Genomic DNA, 13,506 nt, shown 5'->3' on the forward strand with positions numbered 1-13,506 from the left:
GTGCAACTTGATTTAACCTTTTTTTTTTCCTCCCACAGGTAGAAAAAAAAAAAAAAATAGCAAAAAAAGGTTTTCTACCTTTTTTTTCTCCCACAAGTAGAAAACCTTTCTTTTTCTTTTTTTCCTACCTGTGGCTTTCCCACAGGTAGAAAGAAAAAGAAAGGTTTTCTATTTGTGGGAGAAAAAAAAAAAAAAAAAAAGGTAGAAAACTTTTTTCGTTTTTTTTTCTACCTGTGGGAAACCCACAGGTAGAAAAAAAGGTTTTCTACCTTTTTTTCTACCTGTGGAAACAAAAAAGAAAAAAAAAAGGTTAAATCAAATTGTACAAAATCTGCGAGCACAAAACAAAACCAGTTTATCACCAAATTTCAAACCGGAATGTGATGTCATGCAACAGTACAACAACTAAAAACCAATCCAAATCAAATGTCGACTGGTGATCAGCGCTGAACTCTTAAATTAACTTTTACATAAAGTGAGATCAACATAAACATAAAGTACAATCTGGTGATAAACTGGTTTTGTTCTCGCAGATTTCGTACAACTTGATTTAACCTTTTTTTTCTCCCACAGGTAGGAAAAAAAAAATAAAAAAAAAATAAAAAAAAAAAAAGAGCAAAAAAGGTTTTCTACCTTTTTTTCTCCCACAAGTAGAAAACCTTTCTTTTTCTTTTTTTCCTACCTGTGGGTTTCCCACAGGTAGAAAAAAAAGAAAAAGAAAGGTTTTCTACTTGTGGGAGAAAAAAAAAAAGGTAGAAAACCTTTTTTCTCCATTTTTTTCTACCTGTGGGAAACCCACAGGTAGGAAAAAAAAAGATAAAAAAAGGTTTTCTACCTTTTTTTCTACCTGTGGAAAAAAAAAAAAAAAAAAAAAAAAAAAAAAAAAAGGTTAAATCAAATTGTACAAAATCTGCAAGCACAAAACAAAACCAGTTTATCACCAAATTTCAAACCGGAATGTGATGTCATGCAACAGTACAACAACTAAAAACCAATCCAAATCAAATGTCGACTGGTGATCAGCGCTGAACTCTTAAATTAACTTTTACATAAAGTGAGATCAACATAAACATAAAGTACAATCTGGTGATAAACTGGTTTTGTTTTGTGCTCGCAGATTTCGTACAACTTGATTTAACCTTTTTTTTCTCCCACAGGTAGGAAAAAAAAAAAAAAAAAAAAAAAAAAAAAAAGAGCAAAAAAGGTTTTCTACCTTTTTTTCTCCCACAAGTAGAAAACCTTTCTTTTTCTTTTTTTCCTACCTGTGGGTTTCCCACAGGTAGAAAAAAAAGAAAAAGAAAGGTTTTCTACTTGTGGGAGAAAAAAAAAAAGGTAGAAAACCTTTTTTCTCCATTTTTTTCTACCTGTGGGAAACCCACAGGTAGGAAAAAAAAAGATAAAAAAAGGTTTTCTACCTTTTTTTCTACCTGTGGAAACAAACAAAAAAAAAGGTTAAATCAAATTGTACAAAATCTGCAAGCACAAAACAAAACCAGTTTATCACCAAATTTCAAACCGGAATGTGATGTCATGCAACAGTACAACAACTAAAAACCAATCCAAATCAAATATCGACTGGTGATCAGCGCTGAACTCTTAAATTAACTTTTACATTAAGTGAGAGCAGATTGGAAATCTATTGACATAAATTGTTCAACCAAAAGCGAATGATCAAAATCAAGATAGTTTGTTTTCATGCCAAACGAACAAACAAAAAAAGTTAAAAGTCAACATACAAGGTAAACCTCAAGCAAATTTATACACAACAAGCAATACTTTAAACCAATTACAATCCGAGACTCAACTGTACAACATAATCAGTAATGTTCCCGCTCGTATCAATCCCAACAACATTCTACACGTTTTGATAAAACAAAAAGTTAATTTTAATCAAAAGGAAACCTCATTAATAAAAATCAACAAAAGAACCAAGAAAAGTAAAAGACTGCAATTTGTAAATATCATCAGCAGCAAGTGTAAAATTTCAAAAAGGATTTATAATGTTAAAAAGTAAAATGGAGCTCTCTAGGGTAATATTAGAAAAACTGTGTACATGTCTTCCCCACCTGCCCTCTCTCCCCCAGCACCCTTCACCCTGGTTCTTCAAGCTGTTAACTTCTCATTTAACTCATGACCCTGAAAGTACAACACAAGAGTCCAAGATTGATCAGCAATGCCGATCGTGTTACCTTTATAAAATCCACTTACGGGTTTACATGCAAGCATTACACCTTTACTATTGAGGCAATCGCTGATGAAACGAGCCTTTTGTTACATTTTTGGAATCTTTCGGAAAACTGGGTGATCTTGCACAGGTTTAACCTCGCTACAACTCAAGTGTGACATTTGGCTGTTATGGTGAACAAGTACAGGTAAAAGTTACTTACAGCGTAAGGATTTTCCTTCCTATTCTTCATGGATTGCTTGTACACAAGTACCTTGGGAAGGAGCGGGTATAACAAATCAGAAAACAAAATCCGAAAGGTCCCCAAATAAATGGTACATTAACCTTTCTTTGGAGACAATTTGAAAACAAAACAAACAAACAAACAAAAAAACCAAACTGCTTCATGTGAACGGAGAAGGAATTTACCAACTGACTAGCGTCACGAGAGGAATAAAAATAAATAAATGAAGAAAGAAAGAAAAAAACCAATTATAATGAATATCATATAATTGTTTAATAGTGCGAGTGAGGGGAAACATTTTTTTTAATGGACAACTCACCGACACGATGATACATGCGATGAGTGCAAGGATGACCACGACAACGATGGCGATTATACCGGGGGTTATGCGTTCCATGCTCATGGTCGGTGGCTCGTCATCGTAATACCACACGTAAGCCTCACGTTTCCCCAAATCAAACATGTCCTCATCGAAATCTTCCAACTTCTTCTTACTTTTGAACTAGGAGATGAAGAGTACACAACATTCATATTTTAGTGTCTCATCAAGACTGCAATGGTAATTTCAAAACAATCCACGCAAGGTGGAAGATTTCAACAACTAAACATTTCCTCTCAGAAAAAAACAAACAAAAAAAAAAGCAAAATCTAGGAGATATAATTTTGGCCTTAGGGTTTATATCAATAACTAGTTGGCTCACACATAACCTTGTGACTGTTAGCATGCATACCATACATACTAGATGATCTATAATGGATGACGTACAAACCTGTTTTTCCACATAGTAAGCCACGGTGCCAAGATCCGTTGGATTTGCAGTTTTATTACTGATGGTCACCATCACTCGGCCTTCATCAGAGATCTGTGGACACAGTTATGAAAAACAAAAAATAATCACATGCTCACCTTAAATATTGCATAGGATCAACGGGACATCAATCGAAGAATGCTAACCACCGTGGAAACCAATGAGAAGCTGACGTTTTGGGGGCACTAAAATATCTGATGAAGGGTTAACACCCGAAACGTTGTCGTGGACTTCAATCAACGTCTTGTCGATTCCATCATTGCTCTACCTGGCCACCAATGCAGATCACAAAGTCTAGATTTGCACATACCTGGTTAAGTTTGTGGCTCCTTGGCGAGATGAAGCCGCTTTCATTTTCCCTACCTGAAGGTGGCAGCCACTTTAACCAGCAATCTCCTTCCTCCATCCAAGGTGAATATCAGTAGTTAACACAGACACAAAATAAAATAATCCACCTTTAAATCACCAAAAGATGGTTATTTTCAACACAACTCATGCTAAGACAAATGAGCATCGTTAGAACCTAGACTTAACCCTCCCAAATCTGCTCGAGCACTTGTACATAAAGTTGTTGAAAAGAAAAATGTGATGATGATAATAATAATAATAATAATAATAATAATAATAAATCGAGAATAATCAGAAAGGGTGCACCAACATACCGAAACCTTTTCAACCTGGGCAGATTTCACCTTGAAGCCTTTTGTAAAAGATTCTTTTATTTCCCTGCAAGCAATGCAAAGCAGTGTCGATGCGAGTTTACCTTTGTGCAGGTGATGCCAGGTAAGTGCAAAGGATCAAATTAAAAGTAAAACACAATTTCAAAGTCAAAGCCAAACTTACTCTTTCAACTTCTCTTTGTTTTGGACGGCAGAATGCTTCGTATTCAAAAAGAAATCCACCACAATTTGGCTGCAAACAAAACATTGAGAAATATTGCTTTGTGGCATGAAACCAATCATTCTCAAATTGAACAGACAATGTAAAGGAGAAACAAAAATAAAAACATACAAGTTGATAAATCCATAATGATGGCTCATCAAGTTCTTCATACACTTTGACAGAACAATGAGTGGTGTGCAGATATGGATGTGTGTGATCAAGCCACTTCCCAAATGGTGTTGATGTTAGCTGTTAACAAGTACATCCAAAACTCAAAAATACTTTTATACACAGACCAAAGAAAAATGCAAACTGCACATGGAACAAAATGTTCATCAATACAGAGCATGACTGACACACACACACACACACACACACACACACACACACACACACACACACACACACACACACACACACACACACACACACACACACACACACACACACACACACACACACACACACACACACACACACACACCTGTCTGTCTTGTCACTGAACTACTCCCTCAAACTTTTGTGAAATCATACCAAACTTCACCTACCTCTCCCATGTGTATAGATGTCCTAAGGGTATTTTTTGAAGAAAAAAAAAATCTACTTTTTCTTTTAAACACTTGAATCTTCAACTTCAATTGCTTATAAAATGTATGACCACAAATATTACAGATAAATTTGCAAAATAAATGTTTGAATTCTGCTTTGTGTAAATCATGACAACATGGCAACTCACATACTTATCGCCAGTTAAAACAAGCCTGTCTCTTCAGTCACGTGGTGTTTGTCCCAAATGGTGTTTATCTTAGTTGTTAACAAGTACATCCGAAACTCAAAAATACTTTTATACACAGACAAAATAAAATGCAAACTGCACATGGTTAATGGAACAAAAAGTTCATCAATACAGAGCATGACTGGTGTGTGTGTGTGTGTGTGTGTGTGTGTGTGTGTGTGTGTGTGTGTGTGTGTGTGTGTGTGTGTGTGTGTGTGTGTGTGTGTGTGTGTGTGTGTGTGTGTGTGTGTGTGTGTGTGTGTGTGTGTGTGTGTGTGTGTGTGTGTGTGTGTGTGTGTGTGTGTGAGTGATATATACACACATACACAAATCTGAGGACCGACTGTCTACATTAAAGTAGATCTATGAAAAAGGGAGAAATGCATCCATCCCTTCAGGAATGGATGAGGCTCAACCTCTGATTCTATCAGATTAAATTAGAGAATGCATTTGAGGGAATGAATGGGAGGGGGGTGGGGGGGGAAAAAAAAGAGGACAAAGAGAACATGAAATATTGATAACTTACAAGCAGTTAACAAGACGGGTGCAGCCAGTGTGCTCGTCCGTACGGATCCTGTCGGTACGCCGCACACCTGCACTGTTCACACACCAGCACTTGTCTAGGGTTTCATTGCACTGCTTGGATTTGAACGTGCCATCATTGTTGCATTCGGGCCTGTAGAGGCCATCTGTATCACGCCGGCCACCTGATGGTAGGCTGCGACTGCCCTTCTTGTTCAGAATATCCCATTCCTGTTGCATGAGCTTACAACGGTGTGACACTGCAAACGATATGACGTCACTTAGCACTGACGTCACAACTCAGCCAAAAAAAAAAAGTCACATTGGGGAAGGAAGAGTCAAACAATTGGGTTTAAACCCAGACGAACACACCTCGAGACACAAATTCCTTGGAAGCCGAGATTTCGTTTTATGAGCTCATTACACTGGTCTGCGTCATTTCAGAGGTCTAGGTTTTCTCAACGGTTCATACATGTTTTTTGCATGCTGAATTCAGAAATATCTCATTTTGCTCAATCAGGTCAAGTTTTAATTTTATCTCAATTTTAAAGAAAAAAATAATCAAAATTTGTTTTTTTTTTTATTCAAAATCAGACTTACATTGACAGAAAATGTACAAACTATATATAAAATGACGCACAAGTACCGTTAATGTGAAATTAAACATTAAAAGGACGAAGGAAAACAGCGACTGCTGGAGCGACTGAAGTTGGGTGTTGCCAGAAACAACGATTTATCGATATTTTTCTGAAATTGAAATGAAAGTAATTTAAAAGGCACTTTCTTCCACATTAAGTGTGCTTGTGTGTCATTATATGTATAGTTTGTAAATTTTCCGTCAATGCAAGTCTGATTTTGAATAAAATAAAAAAAAAATTTTTTTTCCTTAAAATTGAGAAAGCATAAAAACTTGACCTGATTGAGTGAAATTAGATACATTTCTGAATTCAGCATGCAAAAAAAAACTCATATGAACTGTTGAGAAAACCGAGACTTCTGAAAAAAAATATTTCAAATGCAGCCCAGTGTTATCGATGACGACTTAGCATTTTATTTAGTTTACAATTCATGTCGCGAATGAGTTTTAAAATTGCAAATTTGGAATACCAGTACGTGCAAAAAAACATTTTTTTAAACTTGTGACGTCAATCGTGACGTCATAGCACCGTGTCCTGTCATTGGTTTGGTAAATAAATAGCCATAACTTGGGAACCACTTGTCCGATTGATATCAAACTTTGAAAAGGCACATACTCAGGTCCCCAGCAATATACCTGGCAAGTTTCAATTAGATTGGACCAGTGGTTGTCGAGAAACAGTGGTCACAGACAGACAGACACACACAGAGATTGCTGGAATTTTATAGATAGTACTGAAGTAAAAAAGGGGGGGGGGGAAAAATCGTAAAAAAAAAAAAAAAAAAAAAAAAAAAAAAAAAAAAAACGGAGATCAAGGTACACCTGAAAGGTGTATTTCACTGGCATGCTCGTCCTGGGACATAAATAAAGGTCATTGGCGAGGTAATGACGTCATCCAGAATGGAATTTGGCCAAAGATGAGACAGAGCGCCAAACAGACGGAGAGATCATTGGATCAAAAGGTCTTACGTTCGTTGCAATTCACTTTTTCACCCGAAGGGTTTTCCCAGACAGCAGCGCAGGCGTCGCAATCAACCCTGCACCTGCTGAAGATGTGGAACGGACACTTCTTCTCACAGGGGTCTCCTGTACAAGCTGGACAAGGATCTAAAGGAAAACAAACAATGGGAACCAAAAAAAAAACAACAATGGGGGTGAAGACCCCAACACCTTGAAGACCTAATAACATCAAGGAGGAAACAAACGAGACAAAGGACACAGAACACAAAATGAGGGCGTTTCCCGGTCGGGACGATCTCCTCCATATTGAAAACTCACTAGACTGCGCCGTTGACCAAACCGCAAGGAAAACAAGGCAACTCAAGACCACCACCACCAGCTTGGCCATTGCTCCGACAAACAGAGAAACTTCGTAATCAGATGGAAAAACTCCCTTCGACAGTGATGAACGCGGCGCAAGTCAAAGCAAACCTTCGTTAACCAAGTCACCTCCGCCAAAAAAAAACCCCCGATAAGGTTACACCCGGGAAGCGTCACGACAGGTAATGCGTGACGTCACTCACGCCCCGCCCCTCGTGTGGCCAAATTCTTCCTTTCGGGCGGTAAAATGAGCGCAAATTCCGGATCCGAACGTCAAATGTTGCTTTATATCGAACGAAGGTAACGGGGGATAACGATTGACGAATACCTATTCACAAACCCTCATTAACGAATAAATTTCGTTCACTCATGACATCACATCCGGCACACCTTCTTCGCCTTATTTGGGCAAGAGTTCCGATACGCCTGAGCTGTTTGTTTGTTTGACTTTCAACGGAAGTAAACGGCAATGAGTCATCAGTAAAAAAAAAATACCTGTTCCTTTGTTTGTGAGGTTTCGAGATGGTTGAGAGGTTTCGAGATGGTTGAGAGGTTGCGAGATGGTTGTGAGGTTGCGAGATGGTTGAGAGGTTGCGAGATGGTTGTGAGGTTTCGAGATGGTTGTGAGGTTTCGAGATGGTTGTGAGGTTTCGAGATGGTTGTGAGGTTTCGAGATGGTTGAGAGGTTGCGAGATGGTTGAGAGGTTTCGAGATGGTTGAGAGGTTGCGAGATGGTTGAGAGGTTTCGAGATGGTTGTGAGGTTTCGAGATGATTGTGAGGTTTCGAGATGGTTGAGAGGTTGCGAGATGGTTGTGAGGTTTCGAGATGGTTGTGAGGTTTCGAGATGGTTGTGAGGTTTCGAGATGGTTGAGAGGTTTCGAGATGGTTGAGAGGTTTCGAGATGGTTGAGAGGTTTCGAGATGGTTGTGAGGTTTCGAGATGGTTGTGAGGTTTCGAGATGGTTGTGAGGTTTCGAGATGGTTGTGAGGTTTCGAGATGGTTGAGAGGTTTCGAGATGGTTGAGAGGTTGCGAGATGGTTGTGAGGTTTCGAGATGGTTGTGAGGTTTCGAGATGGTTGAGAGGTTTCGAGATGGTTGTGAGGTTTCGAGATGGTTGTGAGGTTGCGAGATGGTTGTGAGGTTTCGAGATGGTTGAGAGGTTGCGAGATGGTTGAGAGGTTTCGAGATGGTTGAGAGGTTTCGAGATGGTTGAGAGGTTTCGAGATGGTTGAGAGGTTGCGAGATGGTTGAGAGGTTGCGAGATGGTTGAGAGGTTTCGAGATGGTTGTGAGGTTGCAAGATGGTTGTGAGGTTGCGATATGGTTGAGAGGTTTCGAGATGGTTGTGAGGTTTCGAGATGGTTGTGAGGTTTCGAGATGGTTGAGAGGTTTCGAGATGGTTGAGAGGTTTCGAGATGGTTGAGAGGTTTCGAGATGGTTGTGAGGTTTCGAGATGGTTGTGAGGTTTCGAGATGGTTGTGAGGTTTCGAGATGGTTGTGAGGTTTCGAGATGGTTGAGAGGTTTCGAGATGGTTGAGAGGTTGCGAGATGGTTGTGAGGTTTCGAGATGGTTGTGAGGTTTCGAGATGGTTGAGAGGTTTCGAGATGGTTGTGAGGTTTCGAGATGGTTGTGAGGTTGCGAGATGGTTGAGAGGTTTCGAGATGGTTGAGAGGTTGCGAGATGGTTGAGAGGTTTCGAGATGGTTGAGAGGTTTCGAGATGGTTGAGAGGTTTCGAGATGGTTGAGAGGTTGCGAGATGGTTGAGAGGTTGCGAGATGGTTGAGAGGTTTCGAGATGGTTGTGAGGTTGCAAGATGGTTGTGAGGTTGCGATATGGTTGAGAGGTTTCGAGATGGTTGTGAGGTTTCGAGATGGTTGTGAGGTTTCGAGATGGTTGTGAGGTTTCGAGATGGTTGTGAGGTTGCGAGATGGTTGAGAGGTTGCGAGATGGTTGAGAGGTTGCGAGATGGTTGAGAGGTTGCGAGATGGTTGTGAGGTTGCGAGATGGTTGTGAGGTTGCGAGATGGTTGTGAGGTTGCGAGATGGTTGTGAGGTTTCGAGATGGTTGTGAGGTTTCGAGATGGTTGTGAGGTTTCGAGATGGTTGTGAGGTTTCGAGATGGTTGTGAGGTTTCGAGATGGTTGTGAGGTTTCGAGATGGTTGTGAGGTTTCGAGATGGTTGTGAGGTTTCGAGATGGTTGAGAGGTTGCGACATGGTTGAGAGGTTGCGAGATGGTTGTGAGGTTGCGAGATGGTTGTGAGGTTGCGAGATGGTTGTGAGGTTGCGAGATGGTTGTGAGGTTGCGAGATGGTTGAGAGGTTGCGAGATGGTTGTGAGGTTGCGAGATGGTTGTGAGGTTGCGAGATGGTTGTGAGGTTGCGAGATGGTTGTGAGGTTGCGAGATGGTTGTGAGGTTGCGAGATGGTTGTGAGGTTTCGAGATGGTTGTGAGGTTTCGAGATGGTTGTGAGGTTTCGAGATGGTTGTGAGGTTTCGAGATGGTTGTGAGGTTTCGAGATGGTTGTGAGGTTTCGAGATGGTTGTGAGGTTTCGAGATGGTTGTGAGGTTTCGAGATGGTTGTGAGGTTGCGAGATGGTTGTGAGGTTTCGAGATGGTTGTGAGGTTGCGAGATGGTTGTGAGGTTTCGAGATGGTTGTGAGGTTTCGAGATGGTTGTGAGGTTTCGAGATGGTTGTGAGGTTGCGAGATGGTTGTGAGGTTTCGAGATGGTTGTGAGGTTGTGAGGTTGCGAGATGGTTGTGAGGTTGCGAGATGGTTGTGAGGTTTCGAGATGGTTGTGAGGTTGCGAGATGGTTGTGAGGTTGCGAAATGGTTGTGAGGTTGCGAGATGGTTGTGAGGTTGCGAGATGGTTGTGAGGTTTCGAGATGGTTGTGAGGTTGCGAGATGGTTGTGAGGTTGCGAGATGGTTGTGATGTTTCCAGATGGTTGTGAGGTTGCGAGATGGTTGTGAGGTTTCGAGATGGTTGTGAGGTTGCGAGATGGTTGTGAGGTTGCGAAATGGTTGTGAGGTTTCCAGATGGTTATGAGGTTTCGAGATTGTTGAGAGGTTTCGAGATGGTTGAGAGGTTGCGCCATGGTTGTGAGGTTGAGAGGTTGCGACATGGTTGTGAGGTTGCGAAATGGTTGTGACGTTTCCAGATGGTTGTGAGGGTGCGAGATTGTTGAGAGGTTTCGAGATGGTTGAGAGGTTGCGCCATGGTTGCGACATGGTTGAGAGGTTGCGACATGGTTGAGAGGTTGCGAGATGGTTGAGAGGTTGCGAGATGGTTGAGAGGTTTCGAGATGGTTGTGAGGTTTCGAGATGATTGAGAGGTTGCGACATGGTTGTGAGGTTGCGAGATGGTTGTGAGGTTTCGAGATGGTTGTGAGGTTGCGAGATGGTTGTGAGGTTTCCAGATGGTTGTGAGGTTGCGAGATGGTATGAGGTTTCGAGATGGTATGAGGTTTCGAGATGGTATGAGGTTTCGAGATGGTGTGAGGTTGCGAGATGGTTGTGAGGTTGCGAGATGGTTGTGAGGTTTCGAGATGGTTGTGAGGTTTCGAGATGGTTGTGAGGTTGCGAGATGGTTGTGAGGTTTCGAGATGGTTGTGAGGTTGTGAGGTTGCGAGATGGTTGTGAGGTTGCGAGATGGTTGTGAGGTTGCGAGATGGTTGTGAGGTTTCGAGATGGTTGTGAGGTTGCGAGATGGTTGTGAGGTTGCGAGATGGTTGTGAGGTTGCGAGATGGTTGTGAGGTTGCGAGATGGTTGTGAGGTTTCGAGATGGTTGTGAGGTTGCGAGATGGTTGAGAGGTTGCGCCATGGTTGTGAGGTTGAGAGGTTGCGACATGGTTGTGAGGTTGCGAGATGGTTGTGAGGTTGCGAGATGGTTGTGAGGTTGCGACATGGTTGTGAGGTTGCGAGATGGTTGTGAGGTTGCGACATGGTTGAGAGGTTGCGAGATGGTTGTGAGGTTGCGAGATGGTTGTGAGGTTTCGAGATGGTTGTGAGGTTTCGAGATGGTTGTGAGGTTTCGAGATGGTTGTGAGGTTGCGAGATGGTTGTGAGGTTGCGAGATGGTTGTGAGGTTGCGACATGGTTGAGAGGTTGCGACATGGTTGAGAGGTTGCGAGATGGTTGTGAGGTTTCGAGATGGTTGTGAGGTTGCGAGATGGTTGTGAGGTTGCGAGATGGTTGTGAGGTTTCGAGATGGTTGTGAGGTTTCGAGATGGTTGTGAGGTTTCGAGATGGTTGTGAGGTTGCGAGATGGTTGTGAGGTTGCGAGATGGTTGTGAGGTTGCGAGATGGTTGTGAGGTTGCGAGATGGTTGTGAGGTTGCGAGATGGTTGTGAGGTTGCGAGATGGTTGAGAGGTTGCGAGATGGTTGAGAGGTTGCGAGATGGTTGAGAGGTTGCGAGATGGTTGAGAGGTTGCGAGATGGTTGAGAGGTTGCGACATGGTTGAGAGGTTGCGACATGGTTGAGAGGTTGCGAGATGGTTGTGAGGTTTCGAGATGGTTGTGAGGTTGCGAGATGGTTGAGAGGTTGCGAGATGGTTGAGAGGTTGCGACATGGTTGAGAGGTTGCGAGATGGTTGAGAGGTTGCGAGATGGTTGTGAGGTTGCGAGATGGTTGAGAGGTTGCGAGATGGTTGAGAGGTTGCGACATGGTTGAGAGGTTGCGACATGGTTGAGAGGTTGCGACATGGTTGAGAGGTTGCGAGATGGTTGTGAGGTTGCGAGATGGTTGAGAGGTTTCGAGATGGTTGTGAGGTTTCGAGATGGTTGTGAGGTTTCGAGATGGTTGTGAGGTTGCGAGATGGTTGTGAGGTTGCGAGATGGTTGTGAGGTTGCGACATGGTTGAGAGGTTGCGAGATGGTTGTGAGGTTGCGAGATGGTTGAGAGGTTGCGAGATGGTTGTGAGGTTGCGAGATGGTTGAGAGGTTGCGAGATGGTTGAGAGGTTGCGAGATGGTTGTGAGGTTGCGAGATGGTTGTGAGGTTTCGAGATGGTTGTGAGGTTGCGAGATGGTTGTGAGGTTTCGAGATGGTTGTGAGGTTTCGAGATGGTTGTGAGGTTTCGAGATGGTTGTGAGGTTGCGAGATGGTTGTGAGGTTGCGAGATGGTTGTGAGGTTGCGAGATGGTTGTGAGGTTTCGAGATGGTTGTGAGGTTGCGAGATGGTTGTGAGGTTGCGAGATGGTTGTGAGGTTGCGAGATGGTTGTGAGGTTTCGAGATGGTTTTGAGGTTGCGAGATGGTTGTGAGGTTTCGAGATGGTTGTGAGGTTGCGAGATGGTTGTGAGGTTTCGAGATGGTTGTGAGGTTGCGAGATGGTTGTGAGGTTGCGAGATGGTTGTGAGGTTGCGAGATGGTTGTGAGGTTGCGAGATGGTTGTGAGGTTGCGAGATGGTTGTGAGGTTGCGAGATGGTTGAGAGGTTGCGACATGGTTGAGAGGTTGCGACATGGTTGTGAGGTTGCGAGATGGTTGAGAGGTTGCGAGATGGTTGTGAGGTTTCGAGATGGTTGTGAGGTTTCGAGATGGTTGTGAGGTTGCGAGATGGTTGAGAGGTTGCGACATGGTTGTGAGGTTGCGAGATGGTTGTGAGGTTGCGAGATGGTTGTGAGGTTGCGAGATGGTTGTGAGGTTGCGACATGGTTGTGAGGTTTCGAGATGGTTGTGAGGTTTCGAGATGGTTGAGAGGTTGCGAGATGGTTGAGAGGTTTCGAGATGGTTGTGAGGTTGCGAGATGGTTGTGAGGTTTCCAGATGGTTGTGAGGTTGCGAGATGGTATGAGGTTTCGAGATGGTTGTGAGGTTGCGAGATGGTTGTGAGGTTGCGAGATGGTTGTGAGGTTTCGAGATGGTTGTGAGGTTGCAAGGTGGTTGTGAGGTTTCGAGGTGGTTGTGAAGTTTTGAGGTTGCGAGATGGTTGTGAGGGTGCGAGATTGTTGTGAGGTTGCGAGATGGTTGTGAGGTTGCGAGATGGTTGAGAGGTTGCGAGATGGTTGAGAGGTTGCGAGATGGTTGTGAGGTTTCGAGATGGTTGTGAGGTTTCGAGATGGTTGTGAGGTTTCGAGATGGTTGAGAGGTTTCGAGATGGTTGTGAGGTTGCGACATGGTTGAGAGGTTGCGAGATGGTTGTGAGGTTGCGA

At 42.8% G+C, this 13,506-nt stretch overlaps 1 protein-coding gene across 1 annotated transcript; it reads right to left on the bottom strand.

Annotated features, from left to right (window-relative positions):
• Positions 1-397: 397 nt before the first annotated feature.
• On the bottom strand, positions 398-7,607 carry LOC147014738 (epithelial cell adhesion molecule-like). The gene is made up of 9 exons (XM_085852929.1): positions 7,312-7,607; positions 7,003-7,140; positions 5,401-5,656; positions 4,061-4,129; positions 3,880-3,943; positions 3,179-3,271; positions 2,728-2,910; positions 2,388-2,438; positions 398-2,136 (listed from the first exon to the last, which is right to left on the bottom strand). The coding sequence occupies exons 1-9, from the start codon at positions 7,379-7,381 to the stop codon at positions 2,104-2,106; spliced, it is 957 nt and encodes a 318-aa protein (XP_085709055.1). The 5' UTR covers positions 7,382-7,607; the 3' UTR covers positions 398-2,103.
• Between the last annotated feature and the right edge of the window lie 5,899 nt (positions 7,608-13,506).

This window comes from Eptatretus burgeri, chromosome 13 (genome assembly GCF_056783735.1).
Source record: "Eptatretus burgeri isolate ZD-2024b chromosome 13, Ebu_testis_v1, whole genome shotgun sequence".
Taxonomy (NCBI): domain Eukaryota; kingdom Metazoa; phylum Chordata; class Myxini; order Myxiniformes; family Myxinidae; genus Eptatretus; species Eptatretus burgeri.

Bases quoted from the DNA above. Each gene is read 5' to 3' on its own strand.
- LOC147014738 (XM_085852929.1), bottom strand. From the start codon at position 7,381: ATGGCCAAGCTGGTGGTGGTGGTCTTGAGTTGCCTTGTTTTCCTTGCG. The intron at 7,141-7,311 runs GTGAGTTTTCAA...GTTTTCCTTTAG, and splicing joins TTGGTCAACGGCGCAGTCTA to ATCCTTGTCCAGCTTGTACA. The intron at 3,272-3,879 runs GTATGTTGGTGC...CTGTGTCCACAG, and splicing joins CCCAGGTTGAAAAGGTTTCG to ATCTCTGATGAAGGCCGAGT.